We start from the raw sequence: 27659 nt of genomic DNA, 5'->3' as shown, positions 1-27659 counted from the left end.
AATTAAAATAGTCACGATTTCCTTTAACGCCATTGTGGCCGTCCACTGTTTGCAATCTTGTTTTGCCATTTTTATTTACTCTCTAGAGTATTAATTTGTTCACAACAAGACTATTGTTATGAATGTCAGGGTTCAAAGAACTGACAGCAATGATACATTCGGACAAAGCACGGATCAGGACAGTGTTAATTGGCCACTTAGTCACAAACTGTGATGTCTGATTGTCTGTCAGTCAGCCATAGTAAGACACCATTAATGCAACATTTTCACATAAATAACATAAAAAAAAAAAAAAAAAAAAATGTATCCAGTGTATGGATTCTTCCACCAGAACATTGGCATGGTAGTCCGTCCCCGTACCCCCCCCCCCCCCCCCAAAAAAAACAACAAATATTTTCATACTTAAAAACAAAATTAGTCAAGAGAGTTCTCTCTTTCTTTTTAAAGCAGTTGAGACAGTCATGCAGTGTGCCATCTATTTAGAATAATAGCCGGCTTCAGAGTCTTCCTCATGAGACTGGACACAAGGACTGTCAACTGACAAGAGCATTTACTAGTTGGCAAGTAAGAACTTCATTATGCATATGCATATGGCGGAAATGCGTCAATGGAGGGCGGAGGTTTAGTGCGACGTGCCACAATGTGGCAGCGGCGTGTGAACGGGTGAGAGACCGAGAAGATCCACTGCGAGGGGACTCGGATCGGGCCAGGCCTCTGACACTGCATCTGGACCTGGGGATTGAGATCCAGGCTGAGCAGGGCCATGAAGGATCTTGGTTGAACAAAGGATGGTCTTCTTCGAGTACAGGTAGAACATACGCCGTTTGTGTGTCGGTTCTAACCCCCCGTTCACACATGCGGATACAAAAACACTTGTTGCTGATGTTAGGCTGTAGCTGTCTCTGTGTCTACCACAGCCTGCCACTTGTGGGCATATCCCCTGATTTGCATATTCAACGCCGTTTCTTGTGAGCCCGCGTGTGGCCACAGTGGATCGTTTTAATATACAATCTTTTATTTCTCCTAACCAATCCAACAAGTTTGGTTTGTTGCTTCACCGTGTCATCGCCTCATTTGCATAAAGCTGAACCGAGCTCAACTTTTGTCGCTACGCTCACCCTCGCGCTGCTGCTTGATGACACTGATGTCGATGTTGCTTGATGTCACTGGCTGCCATCGAGGATGAATGAGATCTTGTCACTTTTGTAGGCGCATGTGTGAAAGGGGGGTAAAGGATCACCACATCGAATACCACTCACAGCACAAACTGTACACGTCACATCGATACAAAAGAGCTGTTTTTTCCCCCCGTGTTTAATCTGTTTAACGGTGGAGCCGTTACTGTGTGTGAGCGAGGATTCTCTCTGGTTGTGCTCTTCAGTACCCATAATCCTTTGCCTTGACATCAGCAGGGGCGATGATACCGAGGCTTCGAGGCCAGCGTCTACATCCTGAAGACGGGGATAGTTAGTGGAACGGGTTTGTGCTGAACAAGTTTTAAAGGCACTGTCCTGTCACATGATGTCAACAAAGAACTCGCAGGGATTGCCCATGGCGTGCTGGAAGGACTGACGACTGGCGGTGAGCTCGGGGGGCACAGTGGCCAGCTCCCTGCCCGGAGGGGCCCCGGGCGGCGTGCTGCTGCTGACTGAGGTCTTGGGTGCCAGGCGGGCCAGGCAGTACGGGGGGGGCAGGCCCGGGGGGCCATAGGACGAGGCGTGGCTCCGGTCGCTGTGGGCGCAGGAGCCGGGCCCGGGCTGTGGGAAGGCGGCGTGGTTGTAGGCAAAGGGGCCATGGTTGTTCTGAGAGTGGGCGTGGCTCCTGTGGGACTGGGCGTGGCTGAAGCAGGAGCGGGCATGGCTGTGACTGGACTGGGCGTGGCTGTGGTGGCTCAGCTGGCTGGCGGAGCGCCGTGCCGCACGGACGCCCGGCTCGGATTCGCTGCATGTGGACCGCTGGCCTTTCTCCTGCGGGGAGGAACGTCTGCCTTTCCCAGCACTGGGGTTGGATCCACTGCTTCTGCTGCCTTGGGACGGGAAAGAAAGTAATGCTGTTACGACACAATCAGCATCTCCTACTCGACAGTTTATCATTTAAATGCTGAGTTAAGAGTTTCATTGGAGGCAGAAGGTCACACAATGGGGGGGGGGGGAACAACATTATGATGAAAAATTTAGAAACCCACTGTACACTTCACAACAGAGTACCGATTCCAGTCCAGCTAGGGCTGTCACAATCACGGCATTGATAAACTGTGATGACGTAATTGTTTTTTTTTGGTTCATTTTATGCCACTATCAGCTTATAAGAGTGATAATACTAAAAGCTATAATAATATTTTTGTGGAACAGCTCCCTCTTGAAATTGAACATTGGAACATAAAAGTTTTCATTCGCTTCAATCCAACTGAAGAAAACACACCTAATTTGCATTTTATTCATTGCAACATTTCTAACATTGGCTTAAAATTACCCTTATATTTGGAAATATGATTGTTGAATCGAATGATTTGACAATTTGATCCGCTGAAATAATTATGATCAGGCAATTATGTAACCATTGAGACAGCCCTCTAAAATCAATTTTAAGATGCGGTATATCTAAATTCTTGTTCAAGGTGTGATCACACTTTAGTCTGATTTGCAATCCAGGACCAATAGTCAACAATCGAGGACAAACATGACCATCTGATGGATTCCTCCCTTTAATTTGCTGCAGGTTCTACCAATGACCCCTACCAATAATACACAGCGCACAATGAAATCCTCAAGAGCCCAACAGTACTGGGTAAAGTGGTCCATGATCGCCGCCTGCTGGTGACAATGAAGGCACAAGCCCACGGCATGATCGTCGCACATCATCATGCAGCTTTTTCACTGCGGCCCAGGCAGCACAGTATGAACGCATGCCCAAAGGAGCAGAGAGGGGAGGATGGACTGTCAGGAGAGCCACACACACGGACAAGCTCCAAAAGACGCATGGGAGTGGTAGAGGAAATACAACAACCGTATTATCGAGGTGGAGAATGTCCGGGTGGGGATTTAGGACAAGAGTGGGGGAGGGGGAGAAGGGGGGAGTGGTGAGACAATGAGGGAGAAATATCGAGAGGGCTGAGAGTAGGAGAGCGGATTAGGAGGAGAGGGGGTTAGCTGGCTTACCGGTTCCCCCAGTGTCCTGGGACTACCTCCTCCTTCAGTCTACCGTTGCCCAGCAGAAACAGAGGGAACAACAAAATTACACACACCTCCCGGCCAAGTCACTCCTTACCGCTAAAACAACTGTGGTCCGACCCTAACGCTTTTAGCCCCTATAAACCTAAACCTACATTAGTGTTGTCGCCCATATGGAAATGGAAAGCATCAAAGTGAAATAAGCCATTGAGCTGTGGGAGCATTGTCCTTCAAGAATGTAAAACACAAACTCACACAAACAAGTTTAAAGCCTTAGATACACCTTTGCCCATTACGGCTTGTCCGTAAATGTAAGAAGAAACAACCACAGTACAGACTTGTTACATTAATTTAAAGGGGACCTATTATGCAAAACTTACTTTTTCAGTGCTTGTGCACATACATTTTGGTCTCTGATGGATCTACTAACAAACTGAAATAAGACAACCCAGCTAGTTTTTTGGGAGCTTTCCATTTCAGAAAACATGTCCTGAAATGACGCAACCCTATGTCACGTTGGGCTTCAGTAGAATTAGAACCGCTCCCCATCTCGATAACTCCACCCATGACTGTAGCCTTACCGGACCCGCCAGCATCGAAGCTAAGAGCTTAGCATGGGAACCGCTCTGTTGGCTTAGATCCCAGCACAAATATTTTAAAAGACAGAGGAATTAATACCAACTCCCCGTGACAAAACTGCAGACGATGGAAATGTAAGTATTTGCTGTGTGCCTGTCCATGGTAGGTTGACTGTACTGTAGGCTGCGGCGAGGCGATCCGACCACGTTTCTCCAAACAAAACCGTAGATGTATTTAGTTTATTCATTCAATTTTCAGACCTTTCTGTAATTGAATGAAAAAAAAAAAAAAGCCCCAAGCCCCGCCTGTATCCTTCAGTGATCCAAGTCTGCGCTGCTCAGGACGACGTGGTGAAACTCGGAACTAACTGTTAGATGAGGCCTTGTAGATCGAATATGAGTGAAGGTTCAGCAGCTGGATTGCTTATTTCTCGCCTCAAATTTGTTGGGAAACAGATTTTAGTGTACCGAGAAGGTGAAATAAGTGAAAGTTAAACAAAGAAATGCAACGGAATCCGGAGTAAAGCTCAAACCCAACTGGCTCACACAACCCAGAACTGGTGCTCACACCCCATTGACTCACAACTAGGGGCCTCAGGAGGGTGGCCCCACCCACAAAAAGAGCCTGTTTTGCAACACTGCGGTTTGGAGGCATGTTACAATGGCTCGAATGCATAATCTGAGTGGTATTTTCAACAACAAAATTTCAAAAACATGTTTTGGGGACCTCAGAGACCATATGTTAACTTGTTGAAAAGGAGCATAATAGGTCCCCTAAAATGGTAAAACAAAAAAAAAAGGGGGGCGGGGGGGTTGAAATAATCTATCTTCTATTTTGTTTTTTTTCTCCACTCAAGCTTTAGAAGTTGCAGTGTAATTGCAATGCAATGGAATTGAGAGAAAGAATCATGTTTTAAAATCCGGACATGGCGATGTCTGATGAATTACTGACGATGAATAGAGTATGAATATAAGACATACAATAAAAGGAAAATTGCATCTCAATTTGTCCTGGTTGACTCGGCCTTATGTAGCACACTGCTACCGTCACCCAGATACACAACTCACAACTACCGTCAAACAGAAAACACAGATGACGCCACTCTCCCTCAATGCCGATACACACATAACATGCAGAGATAAGACAACATGAGGCCAGGTTTGATTTCGAACTGAAAACGAAAGATCATTCGAGAAATGATAGAGGATGGAGCTGATGTTGATCATCTCAACCTTGTTGGATCAGGTTTACACACCCAGTACTGCAGAGCTGTCCACTGCATGACTCAAGATGCTCAAGATTGACCTTGACAACACAGGACGGTTTTTGATTAGTGGAAAAATAGGCAATTTGTCGCTGTCTCGTTACCCAGAAGGCCACAAACAAGGACATTAAATGCTGCTGAACCAGGTGGTGACGGTGTGTATCTCAGAATTAGCAGGACCTTTGCTTTCTTTTTGACAGTCCCGCATTTGAAATTGGAATTGCGGATGTTACACCAGTATTTCCAGTCGTGGCTTCGTTTCCGCCTGCCTGTGCTTTGGTTGTAAACAAAGCAGCACGGTGTGGCGTAAAAACATTTCTCCCTGCATGCTGATGGAGCCCGATATTTTACCAAAACTGACACACATTCAAGGGTCGTGCCAGAAATCTCTGCACAATCAAAGTCCAAACTGTGAAACGTTTGGACTGACCTAATGTCACGACTGCTCAGTTCAGAGATAATGTCGAGTTGCAAATGACGTCAAATTAGTGAGTCAATTAAGGAAAGGCCAGCGATTAACCTCAAAGGAGCCCCCCGCCACCCCCGCTGCACCTCCTGGATGTCACTCACCCTCACTGTGCTGGCTGCCTGCGCTCCCACTGTGGAAACTGTGGCACGGGTCTGAATACCCCGGTGGAAAGCTGGGGGGGGCAGAGGGGAAGGGAGGGTAGGGGAAGGGCTGCCCCCCCAGGGGCCAGGGGTTACTGGTGGGAGGGAGGGGCGCCAGGGTGTCCTGCTCCGAGCCTCCGCCGCTGGAGCCCTCGTTCAGATTGAGAGACGCCATATCTGATTGGAGGAAGCGTGGAGATAGACGAATGGATAAAGAGAGAAAGATGAACATTCAGAGATGAGTACGTTTGCAACTCTTCCAAGAACAGCCGTGTAACAACCCGGCGGTTGACTAGAGGCGAGTCGTACTTTGGCAGAGGTCCCCAAAGGTGTAGTAGCACTGCTCTGAGAAGGTGATCTTGTTGACCGTGTGCCGCAGGTAGCCGTGCTTCAGCAGACTACTGGCGTACTTCCTGGCGTCCCGGCGGTCCTTGAAGCCCTCCACTCTGGAATACAGCCAGTCCACCACGTCCGCGCCTTACACACACGCACGCACACGCACGCACACGCACACGCACACACACACACACACGAAATACAACAACAGGCTTTTATGAAACTGAATATGAATTTATGATGACATGCATACATTTACATAAAAACCTATATTTTATCCAAACAATTCTTCATCTACGTCTTTTTTTTTTTTTTTTTTGCAAAAAGTAGTTTGATCAGAAGAAGGGCAACTGAGCCGGAAGATGAAACACTACCAAGCATTAACACCTCATTTACACCTTGTATTAAAATGCAATCTGTATCACACATGTAGTGAAGATGTAAATGAGGTCTAAATACAGCATGAGACAAAATGCTGATTCCACTTTTAAAGGTATCGTAATGTAAGATGTTGGTATTAGCCTAACCTGATAAAATGCACTGTAATCGTAAAGGAAACTTTTTTTAAATTCTCCAATTCGTCGTAACAGGAATTTGTTTGAATGTGTATCTCAAAGCCCTGCTCACCTATGACGGCATTGGCGATGGTGATCTTCAACCACATCCTGTCTCGAATCTCTAAACCAGAGTCTGGCAGCTGCATCACCTTGACGATGGTCGCCATATCTGTCTTACTTGCTGACAGGGGCAGGTCATCAAATTCTGCAAGGGGTTATTTTATGAGAGAGAGCAAACGTCACTGCACAGCTTCAAAAGTCTCTTCCGTCAAAGCTATCAATGTAGTTAGTGCCTCCGCTGTGTAAACACTACATCTGAGTCAGCGCGCTGGCCTGAGCAGGAGGTACACTTAAAAAGGCCTAAGAACCACAGGAGAACATGTCCCAGAACGCCGTCAGCAAAATACTCAATAAGAACTCAATAAGAACGCGACAGTGGGAGGAGGTGGGGCAGTGGTTTGGCTTTGCATGACGCAATGCAATGTCCTGATCCAAGGCGGAACGTTCCTCGGTCGGGATTAAAATGTTTGTTTCATACAAGTAGAAACCAATGATAAACAAATAGATCTAAAATAAAAACACAGGGAAACAGACAGGGGGGCCGACACGGCGCAGTGCAGCGCTGGAGGAGACCAAAAAAAAACAAAAAACAAAACAACACACACCGACTCAGATTCAGCCTTGTTTAGCAGTTTATATCTGAGTACAGATTTATATTTGAGGAGATACGGTACTGTATATGTAAACCATACTCCGAATGTTGCAGATCCGAAAAAACAAGCCTGGAACAGCGCAGGAACCCAGATCGTTGCGTCAATTTGTTCTAATCTTGTTTCTGAAGACGTCTTTCTGATGTGTACCTCCACCTTTATGTGGTTGAATTGGTTGTGAGTTTTTACCATAGTGTGGGTAAGGGCCGGTCAGGGCAGTGGTGTGGGAAATCCAAGCAGCGGGGTCAATAGGCCTCACTGGCTCAGCTGAAGGAGAAAACAATAAAAGCAGTGATCACATATCTAATAGGGGACATCTGAAGTTATTGTGATTTGGTTTGTGATCCACTTTGTAGGTAAAACACCTTACCACGAGGGATGGTGAAATAGCTCCTTGGAGAGGGGTCCCAACATTTGGCAACAGTAAGACTAATGGGACTGAAATAGAAATACAGGAAAAAAAAAGACTTAAAATAAAATACATCCCGAGTCCACCCCTTAACAGGATTGATTTGACATTTTTAAATGCAGGTTTCCATCCATTTATTACTTTTCACAGCATAACCTCGCTGAACGCTTTATGATTATGAAACCTGAAAAACGGCTGCAAACAGCGCATTTTTATCAGGTTTTTATTGAAACTTTTGCAAATTCTAAAACCGGCTCTTTCGGCTACATCCACGCTAACATTAGAGCCACTTCCACCTTCCTGCAATTGCAGCTTTTGAAAATGAGTGACTGTTTTTTTTTTGTGTTGTTTTGTGTTTTTTAAAGGCTTGTCTGCCCCATTGAACAGCGTCGAAGCACACGCCCTACAGCAGAGCAGTACGTTTCTTAATCATAAAGTGTTCAGCGAGGTTGTGCTACGAACAGTTAGAAATGCGGGGAACCGACATTTTAATTAAGGGCCTGGGATGAAAAATGAACCCTTCCTCAAGAACCAACATCACTCCGGTTTGTTGTTTGGCATGCCCAAATTATAACGGCGGTGAAACATCACTTTGTAGCCCATCAAAGCTGCTCAGAGGGAATCGATTATTCAGATCCAATCATCCGAGACAGAGTTCAACCGCTGGGTTTCATTAATGTCATCTAGACTCTGCTTTTAACTGGGATATTATGGTTCAATGATGTCAAACCCCACCACAGTAAGTACGGGGTTTCTTCGCGCAACAGATCTTTCCTTACCCAGTTTTGGAAACAATCTCTCTGAGGATCCTCACTGCGTCATCGTTGCTCATGTTCTCAAAGTTCACATCATTCACCTGGTTGGGAAAAACAACAAAAAAAAAAAAACACCAATTTATCAGCATGACCTCTAATGAAAATCTACACAATATGCTTCTCAATTGCACATTTTTTCAAGAAAAAGGTAAGAACGCAGCTCGTCTGGCGATCAGGGGTTGCCGATTTGAAAACCTTGGCTGGCTCTTTCCAGTCCTTGTACCATTTCAAATTAACAATTTAAATATCTGGCCGTTTTCTCCAAGTGTACAATTAATATATTAATCCCTCCATTTCTTGGTAGGCTTTTCCACACACGCCTAATAAAAACACATATATATATATATATATATATATATATATATATATATATATATATATATATATATATATATATATATATACATACATACATACATACATACATACATACATATATATATATATATATATATATATATATACATATATATATATATATATATATATATATATATACATATATATATATATATATATATATATATATATACATATATATATATATATATATATATATATACATATATATATATATATATATATATATATATATATATATATATATATATATATATAAAATTGCAAATGGCGGAGACACGCAATCACCTTGGGTTTTGCATCGGGTGTGGCCACAGAGAGCAGCCACACGGAGATCAAAGAGAGACAGCAACAGGAAGGAACAGGAGAGGCAGAATAACGGCTCATAACACAGTACGGCAAAGGGGAATAACAAAGCACTACAGACATTAATAACATCAAAAGTAATCAGACAGAAATACACTGGTGCACCCTCATCAGCATATTCCCAGTTCCCCAACCTAAAAGAAAAATCAGCCGTCTTTCAAAAGCGCAGAGTCGAGCCAAGGGGTTTAAAGTGGGAATCCATAATCCATTGTTTCTTTCCCTCATCCTGGTTTACACTTGTCACTGTAAGATGCTGAAATTCTTTTCTCGAATGCTTGCCGTCTTCCGATCGACTGATTTGTTCATTTTCTTGGTCACTTGAGGGGGTGGGGATATTTTTTTTTTTTGTCTTGAGTGTGCTGTTTCCTTGAGTGAACGCTCATCCATGTCCACCGTTTAATGAACGTAACAAGGTGATGCTGATTTATCAAATTCACCGGTGCTGCCTTTCACTTCGACATAATTGCACGGATGACCACTTTTACCTATAAATAAATAAATAAATAAATAAATAAATAAATACACAATGAATCCAGCCTTGGATTTGAACTCAATGTACCTGGAGTAGCATGTCTCCAGGCTCTATTCTGCCGTCCGCGGCCACGGCTCCTCCTTTCATGATGGAGCCGATGTAGATGCCCCCGTCGCCCCGGTCGTTACTCTGACCAACAATACTGATTCCCAGGAAGTTGTACTTCTCTGTCGGGGGGGGGGGCAGGAGGAGAGAGGTGTTGGGGTAAAGTGCCACCTTCAGCTGGAGCAGAAATGTTAACAGCCGTGTCTTCAAATGAGGTTAAGACGAAGGGCTTACCCATGTTTAGCGTGACAGTGATGATGTTAAGGCTCATGGTGGAGTCTGTGATGCTGCTGAAAGATGAGGACTGCAGGAAGAGCAGGTGGAGAACACAAAGATCACGGTGGCGTTGCATTCATATCGATCAACATCTCATTTGGTTTTTCAACAAGCGTAGGTTAAAGGTTTACATTGCGCTCTGCACTTCTGTTCCTGAAGTTTGGATCCTGCATAGCCGCTCATTTTTAAATGTATTTTTCAACTTTATTTAAATGTGCTTACTTTTTGTAAATAATTAAATTTGTGTATATATCTTGCACATAATTAATGCCTACTGTCACTTTATATTACTATTTTTCTTTATTCTGCAATGTTGGGAATGGATTGAAGATTAAGCCTTGCATTGCTGATATGAAAGTGTTCTGCTGAACATTTGACTCATAAATCTATGAAAGTTGAAACTTAAATGGCTGCAGTGATATGAGGGCGCTCACCCTGTCTATTTTGGCAACTTTGTGTCTTCGTCTGCGGCGTTTGTGTCTGCGCATCAACTGAGACGAGGAGCTCTGCTCCGTGGAGCTGCTGAGTCTGAAGCACAAAGGGAAAGAAGGAGAGAGACCATCCAAAAACAAAACAAAAAAAAAACCATCAAAATGAGACAAGAATCAAACACAACGTTTAAAGGAACGACGCCAGGTAAAACAGGAATGCTGCAGAACGAAACGGTCTACATAGGAGACCAAGATCCGGCAGGAAGTACCTGCTGGCGTCCTCGTCTTCCTCACTGTCGACGAAGGAGCTGGACTCCAGCTCGCTGCTCATCACCGAAGCGCTGTCGTAGCCCATGGCGGAGTCCCTTGCCGTGCGCTCTGATTTCGAGTGGCCGTTGATGCGAGGGACTGGAGGAGGAGACGACAGAACAGGGTCAGGTATGAGGTCAGATTGCTCGTCTCGCTCTCCGAGAGAGAAGGAGCGAGAATGGCAGACGAACCCGTGTCAAAAGAAAGAGGCTGAATTAGAGGGAGGGGAAGCTCCTCATCTGAGCCACTGAGACGACGCAGAGCGTGTCTCATACTGATCCACTAGAGGCCATTAGTGTAAACAAGAACTGAGGTTTCGAACCAGGAGGAGAATTTCACTTTCACTTTGCACCAGTATGAAATGAGTGAAAGTGAAGTGACAGCAAACAAGGACTGCTTCCTGCTCGATGGATCTGGCATCAGAACACGACAATTTAAGAGATCAAGAAATCATTGCAGATAAAATAAATCGGAATCAGACATTTATGTCTTCATTTGATTTATTCCCCCCCCCCCCGTTCACTCAAACATCTGACCTTATTTCAAATACTTAATCTCCATACGTACAATGCCAGGGAGGGGGTGCAGTCTCCGGGTGACAGCGGATTCGCTGGAAGGGTCTCGCAAGGCGATGCGGGCGTGCCCGAGATCGAGTTTGCCGGCAGCAAGAAAAACATTCCAGCAGCGTGGTTGTTCCCATGGCCGGTGCCGCCTAGAAATCACTGAACCTAAAACGCTAAGCTCACCTAAGTGCTCATTCAGAGGGGTGGTGCGCTCCTGCACCAGGATTCAGTCAGACATTTTATCTCACGCACTCCAGAAACCTAATGAGGGCACCAGATCTTCCCCGCCCGTGTCTGCTAAAGCTGTTGAGCTCCGTTCAGGTCCCTATCGAAAAGTCTGCCTTGATCCCCAGACTGTTTGGCCCCTGCCTGACCTACTCTGCAGTTCAGATACAAGACAGAGAAACACACTGAACTGCACATGCACCTATTCAGGTAGATGGTGAAGTAAAGACGATGTGTGAATGTTTAAAAAAATAAATACAATTCTGTAATGTTTTGCGCGGAATTGTATTTCTACACTGTCTACTGTCAAGTGTCCATGAACGTCAAAGTACTTCAAAAACCATGACATTATAGACTGACGTGAAACACTGCTACTTGATGAAAGCCATGGAACATAGTGGTTTATAATCTCCTTTACATAAACTGCACTGGTGGCTTGGATCCTTAGATAAACCGAACAATTATCAGATAAATCTATGGGAATGAATAATTATTAATGGCACATGAACCCTACAGATAGAAAAACATAAACAACATTAACTATTCATAGAAGACATGAGAGGCTCGTGGAGTTTGAAACGAGCAACACCATTTTGATTGCAAATCACTGAATAGCAACAGAAAACTGAAGTTACTGCAAGTGCTAAATAAGCATGTGTCAACTTTAAATGTCTCAGGAATCAAAATAAATAAATAACAACAAATTTTCTTTCTCTCTCACCACAGCCACGGCGGACAAATGCAGTCCCTCATCCAACAGACACAGAAACTGAGCAATCCGAGAACCTGCAAAAAGTACTACCTCCCTCAGTCCCTCCCACCAGCGGCTCGCCAGCAGATGGAGCGTATATGATAATCTGCTTCTGAACAATCACACGTGGGTGTTGGGATAAATGGCCTGTCCAGATTTATTCCGGGATTTGAGCCGGCACGCTGTTTAGTGTCACAGTTTCACCCTTTTAAATAAGAAAATATCACACAGCTGCTTGTATGTGCGGCGCTGATGCAGAAATATAGACCCGAGTCCTTCGGTTCATCACCTTTAAGTCCAGAATGGGACGATGCAATGGCTCTTCTGTTTATCATGTGTTTAGGATTCAGATGAATTCCTGAACAGGTTTAAAAAATATATATAAATAAATTGGAAAAAAAGGATATACCTGCGGCCCTGAAACAAATCCCTTCCCATCGCCACCGTGCTGCCCTGAGGCTCCTACATCTGCCTGTCCCAAACCCCTGCGCCATTCATCCTTTCGCCCGCCGACGCGCAGCGCAGAGTGAAGGCAAGGGATATGTTTACCTGGAGCCTGAGCCCTAAAGAATCCAGCCTGCTCCGTTCGCTGGAAAACGAACTTTCTTTCACACGGGCAGAGCAGCGTGTTCAGAGCGCAACGGATCATGTGACGGGGGAATTCCTGCTGCTGATGCTGCGGGCAAGCGAGGAGGAGCGGGCGCTACCGGATCTTCCTCGATCCCTGCTCGTAATCCATGACACGACACACCGCAGCAGCAGCGGCTGCTAAACCAATCCGGCCCGGTGGAATTAGATTATATGAGACGGTGAGCGGAGAGCCATCAAAGTGCATCTTCACCAGGAAGCACCGGGCCCCAGACGCTTTCAATTAATTAGAGTTAACAAAACAGCAAATGGGGAGATGTGGAGAGGAAGAACGAAAGGAGGAGAGAGAGGATGATGGAGGTAGCGAGAGACAGACACTTGTCTTTCTGTCTTCTCGGGACCTTTTCGGGGGACGGTCAAATGAAGATGTGGACGGGGGCAAAGTCCATGCGGATGTGTGGCGACTCCTCAGGGAGAGTGGAGCGGCACGCGCTGCGGCCTAAACAATGGGACCACAACACCAAGACCGATATGAGAGCAGCCACAATCAGCCTCATTACAAGCAACTCAAAGGCTTTTGTTCCCGTAACATACCTGCCCTCAATTTAGTTTGTTATCAGGCGCGACACAATTACGGCTCCGTTCTCTCCGCCTAACACCTCAGCGCGATAACAGTCTGTGATGCTAATTGCACCGCCTGAATTAATGAGGACCTGGTTAATGAGCCTGGAGTGCGGGATCCACGGAGCCGGGTGTGTTGTGAAGAGACGAGAAGCGGAGGCAGGTGGAGGTAGACACATGCGTAGAGAAAGGAGGAGATAAAGGATTTGGCTGCGGGCACAGAGGAAATAGAACGGTCATAGCCATAGAAGCTTCTTGCTTGTTATTCCATGACGTAAATCCAGACACGGAATGCACTCATACGGTTATTGGGTCTTGGTCTAAAGTAGGGTGATATATCAGAGAATTATCTAAAAAAAAAAAAAACTAAAAAAAACAACAATCTGAAACCAAGAACCTTGTCAAACCTTTTAGATATTTAAGAGAAATAACTTGATATTTCACCTTTTTTTTTTAATCCTTTTTGGACCACCCAAGCATTACATGTCTCTCATGGAAGAAAGGTAAACTATGGTTCAGTAGCGGTAATAGGATCAGAACACGGTATGGCTGATACTACTCGTTTAGAATTTGGTGGTTAGGCAACGGAGGAGTAATAAAATATTCATCTCAATTATGTTGATCAACAGTGATCACAAAGGCGCAGCTACAAGTACGCTGTCCACAACTTCCTGGATCCCCAGATACAGTGCTTCTTCCTTTGAGCAGACAGATGTATGTGTGTGTGTATGTCTGTCCCCAAAGACCCCCAGGGCTGGAAAGAGGAGCGTTCCTCCTCCTCCAAAAGGAAACCTGAACAGTTTACTGCAGTCGAGCAGCGGAGGGACCACAGCCAAAAAAACCCACACGCACGCACACACACACACACACACACACACACACACACACACACACACACACACACACACACACACACACACACACACACACACACACACACACACACACACACACACACACACACACACACACAGTGTTTATACTTGATTAAGAGAGAAAATAGAGTGATAAAGAAACGCCCTTTAATTATTTTCATCTCCGTCGGTATTTCATCCTCGTGGAGCAGAGTGGAGTGCCCGAAAGGGAGAACAGCCATGAAACTGAGAAGTTGAGAGAATGGAAAGTTTTGTCGGCCGCCCTGTAGAAAGAGTAGAGGCAACAGGGCTTTGCCTGTTAGTGCCCCTCCCACCTCCCCTCACAGGGACACACAGCAGGTGACCCCCACATGCCTGTCTGTGGCCGTCTTCCCAATGTTTTGGGTGAGCAGACGAAGCGGCTTAATCCGGAAGAAGACGTTAAATGGCGGTTAATTGTGATAACATGGAAATGACAAGGTAATTGCATTTTCGGGAGTCAGCCGCATTTCTGGCCTGGCGGCTGCCCTGCGCCGGTGGCACTCACGTTCGGTCTCCCGCGCTCTCCGCCGTGCGCGCTCCCTCTCGCGCTCCCTGCGGTGGCTCAGGAGGGACTCGGTCCCCGTCTCCGTGTCCAGGCCGTCCCGACTGCTCACCGCATTGGCACTGAAACAAGCGCACACACACGATAGCACCAACGTCAGTATCATAGTCACTTCTTTTGTAAACACATCTCTGCGTTTATGTCTGGCTGTGGCTCGACTGGGGCTGCAACCAACAATTACCTTTACAGCCCGTTCATTTGTCAAGTATTTTCTGCTTTCATTTATTATTGGATATGATTTAGTCCAAACTTCAATACCTGTCTATGAAACTAAGATCAAAACAAGCATTGCTGTACATTCTCTAATGGTGCAGTTTAACTATTACAGGGTTTCTGCACAAATTAATTTAAGACTTTTTAAGACCATTATGAATACAATTTAAGACCTATTTGACATCTATATTCGCATAAAAAAAAAACGTATGAAGGATATGAAGGGATATGAGTCCCACAGGTCTGAAACATACTTGTGGTGGACTACTGACACAGATTACAGTTTTCCGAGTTCCCATGAGTGCAGCGTCACTTCCTGCTTTGGCGTGCTTCCAACCAGAGATCTGTGTCCGTGTCTTCTAACATAATACCAGAGCAGCGGTGCACTAGTTAATCGATCATGGATGGCGTTGTTCTCTCGGACGGATAAAAAAATAAAAGTTTTCTGATCTCGACAAATCACACGAAGCACCCAAATTGACGTGGAAAAAGCGACATTCGCCGAAAAGCAAGTTGCTTGCATCCATGAACTTAATCTAACATAATCAAATACATTTTTTTAAGACCTGTCCAAATTGTATTTAAGACATTTTAAGGCCTAAAATTTAGATTGTTGGTTTTTAAGACATTAAGGACCCTGTATTAAAAATTTTGCTGGCGAACACCTGGCCACCTGGCCACTGGAAGGCCCCCTGTGGGTCCCTAGACCTTATGTTGAGAACTGCTGATTGAGGTGATTATTTTAAACCACAACATGATGGGGAAATAAGGTTATAATGTACGAAATGTAAGTAATGACAGTGCTCATCAAAAGTTATATGAACTCGACCACACATTTTAAATTGCTTTATATATTTACTTAGTCATTGTATATCAAATCACCCTTACTCTCGAGACACAGAGGAGTACACACACACACGCACACGCACACACCCTTAAACGATTTAGCAGCAAGACCCAACGCTCGTGAATTGTCCGTAGCCATCTCCAATATACTCCACCTCCGTCTGCCATAATATCCATGTAGCTATTAATCAACCTTCTGGGAAATATGCATCTCATATTCTGGCTGCGTTTCAAATTCAGCCCCTCTGGCCAAAACAGCAGTTTAATTGTTTTGTGGTATGTGATGTGTTTTTCACAAAGTGTCAATAATGACCAGATACCCCGAGAGGCAGCCACTCAGCACAATACTAGCATTAATGAGCCCTATTGAAAGCCCAGATGGTGCCTGTGGCACGGTCATGAAAGAGGGAGAGGAGAGAGTGAATAATGAAGAGAGAATGTAAAGAAGGGAAGTGTGGTGTGTGTGTACTTGGGACCGGGGCAGGGCGTGGGGGTCCTGGAGGAGCTCGGGGGCAGATTGTTATTCAGTCTGAGGGCTGCAGAGGCTGTGGCCTCGGGCGCGAGGGTTAAGGGACTCGAGCAGCCAGCGCCGTGCACCGCAGAAACCTGAAGCCTGTGAGAACACTGCGCTCAACGCTGCCTCACTGTCTGGCACGCACGCACACACCCTACATCTGCATAAATGATATACACGCTCACGCACAAACTACACATTCACTCACATTAAATACACTCTTGTATTCACAGACACACACACACGCACACACACACACACACACACACACACACACACACACACACTTTGTATTCATGGCCTATAACAAAAAACAAAGTAAAACACATCAAGGAGAATAGAGACATAATGAGGCACCTGACACATTGGAGCACTTAAACTAAACATCCTCCCGGAGATGAGGTGTGTTTTTTTTGTTTTGTTTTTTTTTTCTTTTAAATCAGGCCGTGATGATCAATGCCGAGTAAAGAAGCACCAGGGGAGGCGGTGTTCACTTGGGGGGGTGAAATCGCTCGACGAGGCCACCATGTCTCCGTCTCTAACAGCCCCACCTGGTCAGCACCTGCATGCAGGCACCCTACGCTACAGCAGCGTTCTCGCCACTCAGATGAAATGTATGTGCTGTATGAGCGGCGGCGGTTATTGGCAGGCTAGTGTGTGTTCGCTGATGGACAAAAGAGGCGCTGACTGCCTGCTTCTCTGGCTGCCTGTCGCTCCCTGGCTGCATCCAGCCGGGCAGGAGGCCTGCTGATCCTGGGGGAGATTAGTCGGTGCGCCACTCTGCAGCTGTGAACAAATGCAGCAGCAGCCCCCGACACACACACACACACACACACACACACACACACACACACACACACACACACACACAGACACACACACACACACACACACACCCCTTTTTTTGCTGCCAACTGCTCACCCCCTCCCTCCCGGGAAACGGAGATGGATGCTTTTTAAATGTCCGTTAATCCGGATTACCGTGGAGAGGCACATCAATTCTGCCCGCGCTCTGAAACACCTATTCTGTCTTCTCATCAAACACGGCCATTCAGACTGACGGACACGTGAAATACATGAATACAGCACAAAGACGGAATGAAGTGGTAATAACATTCCAGCGATTTACCGAGAGAGAGGTAAGGAGTGGGGGACAGGATTCGTTTCAGAAATGGAGGAGGTTTGTCTATAGGGAATTAACCACGCCACGTCTCGGGGAGAAAAAGGCTGCCGTCTGGCTCAAAGAGGGAGAAAGAAAGGGTGAGTGAGAGCGGGGAGGGGGAGGGAAACAGTGTGTGCAGAGGGGGGAGGGTGGGTGAGCGAGGTAAAGAAAGCAGACTCGCTGCTACTTTCCACCACAAGGTGGCAGCAGTGGCAGCAAGAGAGGCCAGGGAACAATAAAAGTATCAGGCCGGCTGAGAGCGAACAGCAGGAAGCGGCCGGAACAGCCGAGACGTCAAAGACCGGATGAAGAGATACTGAGACCTGACACACGGCACGTTCTCAATATAGAACACCGGCCATATTGCTGCGGTGCCGTAATGGCAACAACCCCAGACACCCCCACCCAGGCCCGGCGCCAGGATGAAGTGACTGGGGGGCAGTTAAAAATGACGAGGGGGCAAATCTTTTTATAGATTTGTGGGGGGGGGGGGTCACCATTAGGAATTAAATGTATATAAAATAAAAACGCTGTTTTTATTTGCTTTGTTTGGAGAAAATAAATAAATAAATAAAAAATCGCTCCGATAGCGCTGCGGGCACCGATATCATAGTCATTCTCCTTGTAGGCTACAGGACATTCCCGGCACGAACGGAGATATTCTGCGTGCGAGTGAAGGCGCTCGCAAAAACAATAAGGCCGTGCGGCTGTTTGAGTTGCGCGCACGGCTCCTCTCCTTCCGCGTGTGTGGATCTCATTTGAGCTCGCGGATTTTGGCACTGATATGCCATCATGAGATTGCTTCTGAAAAAAAAAAAAAAAGAAATTCCCACCCGCCTTCTCATGGCCCCGCCTGCGGCCCGGCACCAGTCCGCTGCCTGGTGGTTGGGAATCTGTGATAGGGTACATAAAAATTTAACTGGGGGGGGGGGGGGCGCAGAAAATACAACTGCGGGGGCAAAGCCCCCCCCTTGCGGCGCTGGGCTTGCCCCCTCGTGGCGCTGGGCCTGCCCCCACCCGCGGCCTGCCCCCCACCACTGCTTTCACTATATTTAGCATTTGGGCCTTCTCTCAGTGGAGAGCATTGGGAGCACCTTATCTGTCTTTTTTAAGGAATAAAGGTCACGATGGCTGCAGAAAACATTCCCACCTCCGAGAGTCTGGGAGCAGGCAACATGTTTGTGTAGAATCAAACTGGGTACGGCTGGGGGCTCTTAGCGGAGGAACACAATAGACCGCATTGAGGGCCAGTATTTCCCTGAAGATGTTTATGCTATCATGGCTATTTCTAGAATCAGCGACGCTGGAGGAGCGTCATGACTGATGCTTCCACAGATGAGTAGGCCAACGCCTCGCAGTGCGGACCATTGCTTTAAGAGCCCGTTAGCGAAAATATTCACACACGCCCACGTAAGTGTTAATGATAACACACAGGCAAGCGGACACACACACAGGCACACACAGGAACGCACACACACGCACACGCACACACACACACACACACACACACACACAAGTGGGTCGGATCTCTGTGATGGGCTCTCCAAATTCTGATTAGCACATATGGCACGCAGCGAATACGAAAGGTCAGCAGGTGTACGAGGTTCGTGTGCTTTGACAGCTCCGCCTGTGTGGCCATTGGTGTCTAATTGTGCGTGTGTGTGACAACAGCGCGGGCGAGTACGTACTGGAAGGAGGGGGGCCGCGAGTCGCCGATGCCCCCTGTTCTCTCCAGGGGAGGGGGCAGCTCTGGATGGCTTTCAGTGCACTGGGATCCTCCATCAGAGTGGGCACTCTCTGCAAGGACCAGCTGAGAGAGAGAGAGAGAGGTGGGAGGAGAGAGAGGGAGGTGGGGTGAGAGCTCAGATGATCACAGGCAAACAAATATAATATAATATAACATAATATAGTATAGTATAATATAATATAATATAGTATATATAATACTAAACTTTAATATAGTATAGTATAGTATAATATAGTATATATTATAGTGTTGGCTGACAATGAGCCCCGCTGAGACAGGATCAATTATTTCAAAAAAATAATGATTGACACAATTGATTTTTTTCCGGTTGAGCTTCTATCCGTCAAAAAAGCAGAAAATCAAGTCATTGTTCTTGAACATTTGACGCGTGCTGCGGCTCTAGTGTATTTTAGGGAAAACGATATGAAACGATATTGTCTGAGAGCGTCGCCGAAGCTGCAGAAAGCCTTCCCGCTCTCCCTCTCCCGCGTGCGGGTGCAGAGAGCGACGCCCGACGTCCCCCAGATACCGGCGCTCCGTCTCTTCTTTCCTCCGAGTCAGAACAATGAAATGTAAAAGCAGTGTGTCTGCCTGGGAAGGGCCAGCGCCGCTTCCAGCTCATATTGGTCATCGCGTGCCTGGATCAGGTCGCGCCCGCCGTCGTGCTGATTAGCTTTCTCCGCCAGAGAACGGTTGACAGAGATCTGACCTTTATTCTGCTGCTCGGTCCGAGCAATTTTAGGAAGCGCGTGGAAATCTGATACGGAGACGAGAATATTATATCTGGGTTATGATCGCCTAAATGGAGAGGTATATTATCACCCAATCCTACACGGTTGAGAGCAAGGTTAAAGAAATATTGCTCCACAGTATCATATACATGATTGTATTTTAAATGTAAGACATAATGTAAGACTGTTTATTTGTAAAGCACTTTCTAAAACGTACTGTTTCAAAGTGCTTTACAGGTAGGCTGTGGGTAGCATAAAAGAAACGCAATTGAAGACGGATTTAAGACAGAATGGAAATGAAAAATAAAATATAAGACAAATAAGACAAAAATAACAAAAGGTAAAAGGCTCAGTCATTTATGGGATTTGGACCCGAAATATATCAAAATGGGATGTTGGGTGGTGCTTGCCCTATATCCGAACCAGGATCCAGGTCCGTTTGTCGGCTACAATCAACCCAAACAAAGGTATGACAATTCAATATAGAATATTAATACAGCGACAAAGTGAAATTTCACTACTGTACGTGTTCTGGAACAGATCAATAAATCAATAGATATTCAGATATTACCAATATTATCGTATTATATAACATGATCCACTAAACTACAAGTGCATCTTTCCTAGTGGTGGTGATCACCACTAAACGAAACGTCGATGTTGTTATTCTCAGACTCCTTCCACACTTCCCACTGTGATCTGACCGCTCTGTGGAAAGAGGTTTTGATTAAAGTATTATGTTAATATCAACATCTGGAACACAAAGTGCTGACGAGGATCCAGTGTGAAGGGAAATGCTCACAGCGGAATAAAAAGTACGAGGCTCAGTCAGTGGAATTTATTTGGGTTAGGGCCCCGAGGCCATGTGTAAATCATCCTTAAATGCAGCGGCCGGCGTTCCGTGTCTTGTTTTAACAGTCGGGAGCAGTTGCCGCCGATTCCCGCGTGTTTCATAACGGTTGCAGAGTTCAGATCCAAGTGGCGTCGCTCACCGCTGCACTTTGCGGGCTCGGCAGTCGCATTAAGCCCAGAAGTGTTTAAAAAAGAGCTCGGCGGATGTGTTACGTGGCTGCGATTACCGCGGCCGAGCGCGGACACGTATCTGTTCGGCGCGCTCCGGCCCCGCGCAGCCGGGCGAGCAGCCAGCGGAGGAGGACCATCCATCTCACTTACCCAGGACACCACTCTGCCGTTGAAGCACGGCAGCTTGGCGTTGTCGTCCGAAATCTCCTCTTTGACGACCCTGTGGGGGGAGGGGGACAGAGTGGGTCAGTGTCCATGATCCCAGTCAGCAAAAAAGAAACATTCAACTTGTTTAACAGATGAAGAACAGATGAAGTCCAAATCTCTGCAAACAGCTGGTTGCAGCAACGGGAACCCATTTGGTGGATTTTATTTGTCAGAACTACATATACTTCTACTCTTGATCACATCGGGAATAACTGGGGTGATAGGACAGCCGTTCTCAACGTGGGGTACGAGGACAGATTCCGGGGGGGACAACAGAAAAATGATTAAAAGTTCAACTTGGCACCATAGTGTAATACACAATATCGATGCCAAATGAATGATGATGATATGGGAAGATACGATAATACAATTTTAAAATAGTCATTTTGTTTCATATTTGAAATCGCCACATACTTGTTTTTTTATATATCGGGATGATGTCAGTTAGGGTTCCTGAAAATCGAATTTAAAAAGGCAGATATTGTGACACACATTGATGTTGTGGAAAAGTACCACGGCCATCATTTCTCACCCCTCACCCTACATTCCTGCTTTCTGGTGTGGGGTGAGCCAAGTATAGGGGAAAAAAAACAGTTAGAAATGGTCATAAATGTAAATCTGATTGCGCATGTGTGTGTCAATTCTGCCATGTGCATAGTACAAAATGGACAGACAGAATCGTAGGGAATTGAACGTATGATAGCTTCTCATATTTTTTTACCTAATAAGCTGACAGATTGAGTCCTCTTACGTTATTATGATCCATAACTTAACGAAGACTAACCCATATTGTGCATTATAAGGTGATATTGTCATAATGATAAAGTATATATATATATATATGTGTGTGTGTGTGTGTGTGTGGATAGATGGATAGATGGATAGATAGCATCAATGACACTGATAACTAAAACTTAATTATCACGCATGTACAAGTTGGCACGTCGAGACGCGGGGCTGTGTGAAAGGGCGTGGGGGCACGGGGGGGGAGAGTATTAATAGAGAGATCCAGTGAAGGAGCCTGACTCCGTGTGCTTGTCCCAGGCTGTAAATTCCCAACTAAAATACCTCCCAGTTAACCCCTGACCCGCTGGGGTGCAGTTCAGCAGGAACGGGTCACCACACCTGCTAGGGCCTTGTAGCACGGAGCTAGCGCCGGGGCTAGGAGATGAGCTGGCTCAAAGCTTAAAAGTGTGCCGATGTGAGCGCAAAGTTAGGGAAGTTGCGCGAAAGAAATCTCCCTCACTCACTCACTCACTCACACACACACACACACACACACACACACACACACACTCACACTCACACTAAGAAAATGTGTACTTTTACCCGTGTTGTCGCTGTATTGTCTACTGTTTATTTTCTGGTTCACTGCAAAGGAATTACCTGGAGTTGGTGATATCAAGCCTCCCAGAGACTGAATGGAGATTGCGTATTAGTGACTAGGCTTTGAACATGCCAAATGAAAAGGGAGCGACTTGAGAGCAGCAGGAAAGCCTAAGAAAATTTTATGCAGCAGTGTCTCTGACAGCGGCTTTATAGATTTATAGCCCCCACCTCCTCCCCACACCCCACATTCTGGTTTGCCAGAACTTTCCTGCTCCCTAAATGGCTTGCCAAGCTGGGTCTGCGTCTCGATGTGTGCCACTGCTCTGGGAGCTGTTTAGCTGGGAATGGTGGACAGAGATAACACCGCCTCGTGGTTGGAACTAACGACCACAGAGAGTGCTGCCGCGGCCTCTTCCACCTCGGGGAGGAAGAGGGAGGGTGGCGAGCAGAGACTGCCGGCGGCTTGTTAGGTAGGAAGCGCTCGCATCCTCTCTCCAGCCGCACGGCCAACTGGAAGGTGACTTGTGAGGATGTGGGAGTGGTCTGCACAAACAAAATGTAGGCAGCGATTAAGCCACTGAACTGAAAAAAATGTCCAAAGTGCACTCGGTTGGAAATAAAAACCCAATACTGAGACCGGCATGACAATGAAAAGAGATGAACCATTTAGATGTACAGTACCTTTTGTCTGTTAGATAGATACATCGCAACGAACAAACCGGAACTTGAAAAAAAAAAATAAAAAATCCAGGGACGTTGGATGACGTGACGTCTACGGCCCACGGTAAAATATGCACGGCCTGCATTCTTCTGGGCTTCCATCTGATACGATGGGAAGCATTCGTTCCACCCTGAACTTTCACTCACTCGGACACACACACTCACGGGCGAAAAACACGCGAGCGCGCTTAGAAAACTGTGAAAGGCATGTGTCTGGTCTCTGCTGCTGGAACAGCGCTGACTTCTCAAAGGCTGACAGCTTAAATAGGTTTTAACAGATTTCACAGGATAACGGCACAAGACTTAGCGGGGTAATTGCAGAATATTACACTGCTGGGAAAAATGTATTTGTGTAGCTGTGGAAGATTAGACATGTTTGTTTATGTGCTGTGAGAGAGCCGAGGGCCGGCTAGTTAGAGCCTAAACCAGCTATCAGCGGGCAGGAGGGGCCGAACCTATGCTGGCCGGGAGGCCACCAACTCCGAGGAGCTGATGCTGCTGTAAATAAAGCTGCAAAATATTGGTGGTTACATTAGAATTGTGAATTTTCAAAAACTGTTAAAAGACGCTAAACAGTCTCATCGTGCTGGATCAGGAAGGCTCCAGCAACTTTCAGTGTTGCAGTCAAAACAAAAGTGTCCCTGAAAATAACCTTTTACAGATCCTCCGAGCATTTTCTTCAAATAAATAATACAATATGAATATGCAGCGCATGAGCAGATGCATATTTGTGCAAATAAATAGCAGATTTCTGTGTTCTTGGTAATGAGGCTTAGCAAGACTGTCTCAGGAGAAGGAAGCCTTCCCCCCTCGCAGTCCCCCGCTTTTTAGAGAGACACAAACAAGGCTGTTTCTTTCCTCGTCTTGGCTGCTCTCTCAGCCCCCAGTGAGCCTCTGTGACTAGCATCGTAGTGAGGGCTTGGACCCACTTAGCACCAGTGGCAGCGACAAAACACTATAACACAATGCTATTATCACCTTGAACTCCCTCTGCAAGTGGATACCACTCGCAGCACTCATTTTTATTCTATCTCGTTTTCCATTGATAAACATATAAGTATTATGACAGATAAGCCACTTAAAATGGAATCGCCTCATTCTATTGTTCTGTTGTATGGAGGGAATACCACAGCCCGTGTTCACGGCATATCCTACAGTACACGGATTGTATAAGGAACTCGGCATCGCTCGGCTGCTGCAGTACCGCTTCCTGAGCATTACAGTCAATGCATGACCACACCTAAGTGGAGAGAACACATATTTGGGGAGGAAAATATCAAATCTGTGCGGCTCTCACTTCCAGTGCCAAAATGGCCAAGGCAAATATGGTTCTGAAATCCAATAAATAGAGGCTGGTTCCACCCGCGCAGCAGGGGGTCCACGAGAGAAGACCTTGCACTGGCTGCTCATTTACATTTCAAACGCTGTCTATAACTGCAAGGGATTTGATGTTTTCCCTCTCTGCTGAGCAGTCTTATTTCTCCCCAGCTATTCGGCAGACATTCTGTCTGTGTGTTCGCAGTGCGGCCAGCAATGGCTACCACAAAGGGCTGCAATCCTTCTGGTAGCCTTCTCGCTCATATACCATAATGCATTTATGCGTGGTTCAATGATAAAGATTGCGGACAGAGATGACTGTTGTTGATGCCTTTTCCAACCTCACGGCATCTGTGAAATCACGTCACTTTGATGATATCCGATTCATGGCTTCATTGTGCATGATTTGTTGGTCGTACAAATGGGAGCCGGGCGGGCCCTGCCTGTCAGTGCGGTGTTTTAGCAACACAGGAACACGTCTCCATGTTGAGGTCTAAGAGCAAACATGTCTCGTTTGTCTCCATAATCTGCTTGTCGATCACCTGAGGCCCAGTGAGCGGCCGGGCCCACAGTGTGAGAGGGGCAGGAAGCCGGAGCCGGGACGAAAACAGGGCACACAGAGCTTCGTCTGCCCCCAGGAAGAACCAGTTTCCCCTCGCAAGGTCATCTACGCCGCGTTATTCTATGGCAACCGCTCATCTGCCTTGCCGTTTCCGCCACTTTGCTGTGTTGCACTGTACTGTATTCTCTAAGTGTGTGTGCGTGCGTGCGTGCGTGCGAGCGTGAGAGAGAATGAGTGAGCCATCAGAATGGAATGAGAAACAGACATTGACATAAATATGGCTTCCCTTTCAGAGGCCTGATACAATAGGTTCCCTCAGACCGAGTCGCAGAATCCAAAAGTTCTATCATAGATTCGGCATTTACAGAACGGTGCATTACATGTCATGTTATACATTTAAAATTTTAGGAAAATCTCCTATTTTGATGAATTATCCTAAACCTAGACATATAGTTCCTTCTACCCAAACTCAACATATTAGACATATTATGAGATGATTGTAGCGTTTCTTGTGATAGATAGATAGATAGATAGATAGATAGATAGATAGATATTCTGCTGTTTGACCATGGACGGTAATTAAAACATCCAAGTCATAGGTTTGTGTTTGAGTGTCTAAAATATACTTAAAACCACAAGGCTTTTCTGACGTTACCTATTTGGACACGTGAAATTGTATTTTCATATTATGCTAAACACTGACGAGCGCCACTTGACAGATGGTGACACGTTTTTACTTTGGTCTTTTAAAGGTTGAAAAGGAAAATGTACCGAACAATTGGTCACAAAAGAAAAAACCCTGCTTGTGTTTTTTCGTGTGTGTGTGTGTGGTTTAAGAGGACAAAATACCTGTATATCCGTATATCCACCAGCATTAATTGGACACTCAAATAGTCGGGACAGGCTTTGCTGTTTTTTGAGAATTTATAAATAAATATGTGAAATATGTTGTATGCATCTTCTGATTTACTACTGTGATTTATAAAATGGTGCTGTTTTAACTCTACATATTCCCCACTAATGTCGTTTTTTTTTTTTTTTTTTTTAAACACATTTCTACATCACTCTAAAAATCGACCACAGCCGGATCTGCCAGCGTGTGTGTCCCTGTAAAGCATGTAGATAGAGGGAGGGCAATGCTATTCACCTGTTATTGCAACGCAATGGTCCTATCTCTATTTATTGGCACTTTCAACGCGATGTTCCCGCAGCCGTGAAGCCGGATCTGTGTGGAAATTGATCCGCAACCTCAGCTGTCAGATCGGATCCTGAACTTGAGCTGGCACCACAACATGTGGGCGCTTTGTCGACGCACTTCGCCTGGCGTCTGCGTGAACCGTGCGCGGTGTGTGTATCGACACGACGCCGAACGCGGGGTCTGATCCGCGGAACAACACTCTTAACTATCAACACCCGGGGCCGGGTCGAGCACAACGAGATCACCTGGAACACCGCGGACCTGCGTGCGATAACGAACAGGTGCCAAAAGCGCGGAAAGGGACGGATCACAACACTAGTTTGCGGGTTGATTACAAAACAAGCAACAATAACAACAACAACAACAACAACAACAACAACAACACTCGGTCGCGTTTGAACTGTGACCAAACCGGACAAACGCGGATAAAATCCCCGCGGTGGCCACTCACCCGAAATCCTGGTCCATGGATTTGAAGAAGAATTTGTAGCTGTTGACCGGACGGTTGTTGAGGACATTTTTAAAATCCGCCAGCGTGACTTTGTCCGGGGACACGGACAGTTTGACCAGATAAGGAGTCTCCTCCTCGTCGATGTGGTAAATGATTTTAGTCTCCGCCATGAGAGAGGGAGGGAGGGAGGACACCGACGCTTGGGAAGGAACGAGTGGAAAGGCCTGCCGCGCTGCGAGCTACCCGTAGAATAACATCATGGCTAATAAATAAACCTGCGTGCCGCGCGCCGGGAAATAAATAACCTTGACATAAGCGTCGACATTATCGCGTTGTTGTTGTGTTTGTTTGTGTTTTTCTCTCTCTCTCTCTCTCTCTCTCTTCCCTCCCTTCTCCGCGGCGGCCGCGCTCCCTCCCCGGTGCGTCTCGGTACGGTGGCTGGCTCGGTTCTAAACAGGAAGGGACGGTCCGCGTCCCTGCGCTGCGCCGGAGCCCGGACCGGAGCTGCTCCCCGGCGGGGCCACGGCGGGGCGGTGCTGCCATCTAGCGGGGGTTCCGTGCCATTTGTTTTCATCCTCCGAGCGACGCGAACAATGCGCTTGCGCTCTTTGAAAACGAGGTTATTCGTGTGCGTGTGTGTGTGTGTGTGTGTGTGTGTGTGTGTG

General features: G+C 46.3%; 2 protein-coding genes across 3 annotated transcripts in view; one reads left to right on the top strand and one right to left on the bottom strand.

Moving 5' to 3' along the window:
• LOC307240981 (protein phosphatase 1 regulatory subunit 3A) overlaps window positions 1-27659 on the top strand; it is a 354017-nt gene that overhangs the window by 178607 nt on the left and 147751 nt on the right. The window lies entirely within an intron of this gene.
• On the bottom strand, window positions 447-27407 carry LOC307241010 (segment polarity protein dishevelled homolog DVL-1-like). Its single transcript, XM_080014958.1, has 15 exons — window positions 26995-27407; window positions 21361-21430; window positions 19398-19519; window positions 14918-15036; window positions 10729-10867; window positions 10463-10556; window positions 9987-10056; window positions 9735-9874; window positions 8414-8490; window positions 7596-7663; window positions 7415-7492; window positions 6586-6720; window positions 5932-6099; window positions 5584-5799; window positions 447-2026 (listed from the first exon to the last, which is right to left on the bottom strand). Exons 1-15 carry the CDS (start codon window positions 27162-27164, stop codon window positions 1515-1517), a joined length of 2178 nt encoding a protein of 725 aa, XP_079871084.1. The 5' UTR covers window positions 27165-27407; the 3' UTR covers window positions 447-1514.

Source organism: Zeus faber, assembly GCF_960531495.2.
Source record: "Zeus faber genome assembly, chromosome: 15".
Classification (NCBI taxonomy): Eukaryota; Metazoa; Chordata; class Actinopteri; order Zeiformes; family Zeidae; genus Zeus; species Zeus faber.
This window is presented reverse-complemented; position numbering and strand designations above follow the sequence as displayed.

Coding starts and splice junctions, on each gene's coding strand:
- LOC307241010 (XM_080014958.1), bottom strand. CDS start 27,164: ATGGCGGAGACTAAAATCATTTACCACATCGACGAGGAGGAGACTCCT. Junction 15,037..19,397: donor TCGCGGCCCCCCTCCTTCCA/GTACGTACTCGC, acceptor CGCTTGTTTCAG/TGCCAATGCGGTGAGCAGTC. Junction 5,800..5,931: donor CTTTGGGGACCTCTGCCAAA/GTACGACTCGCC, acceptor TCCTCCAATCAG/ATATGGCGTCTCTCAATCTG.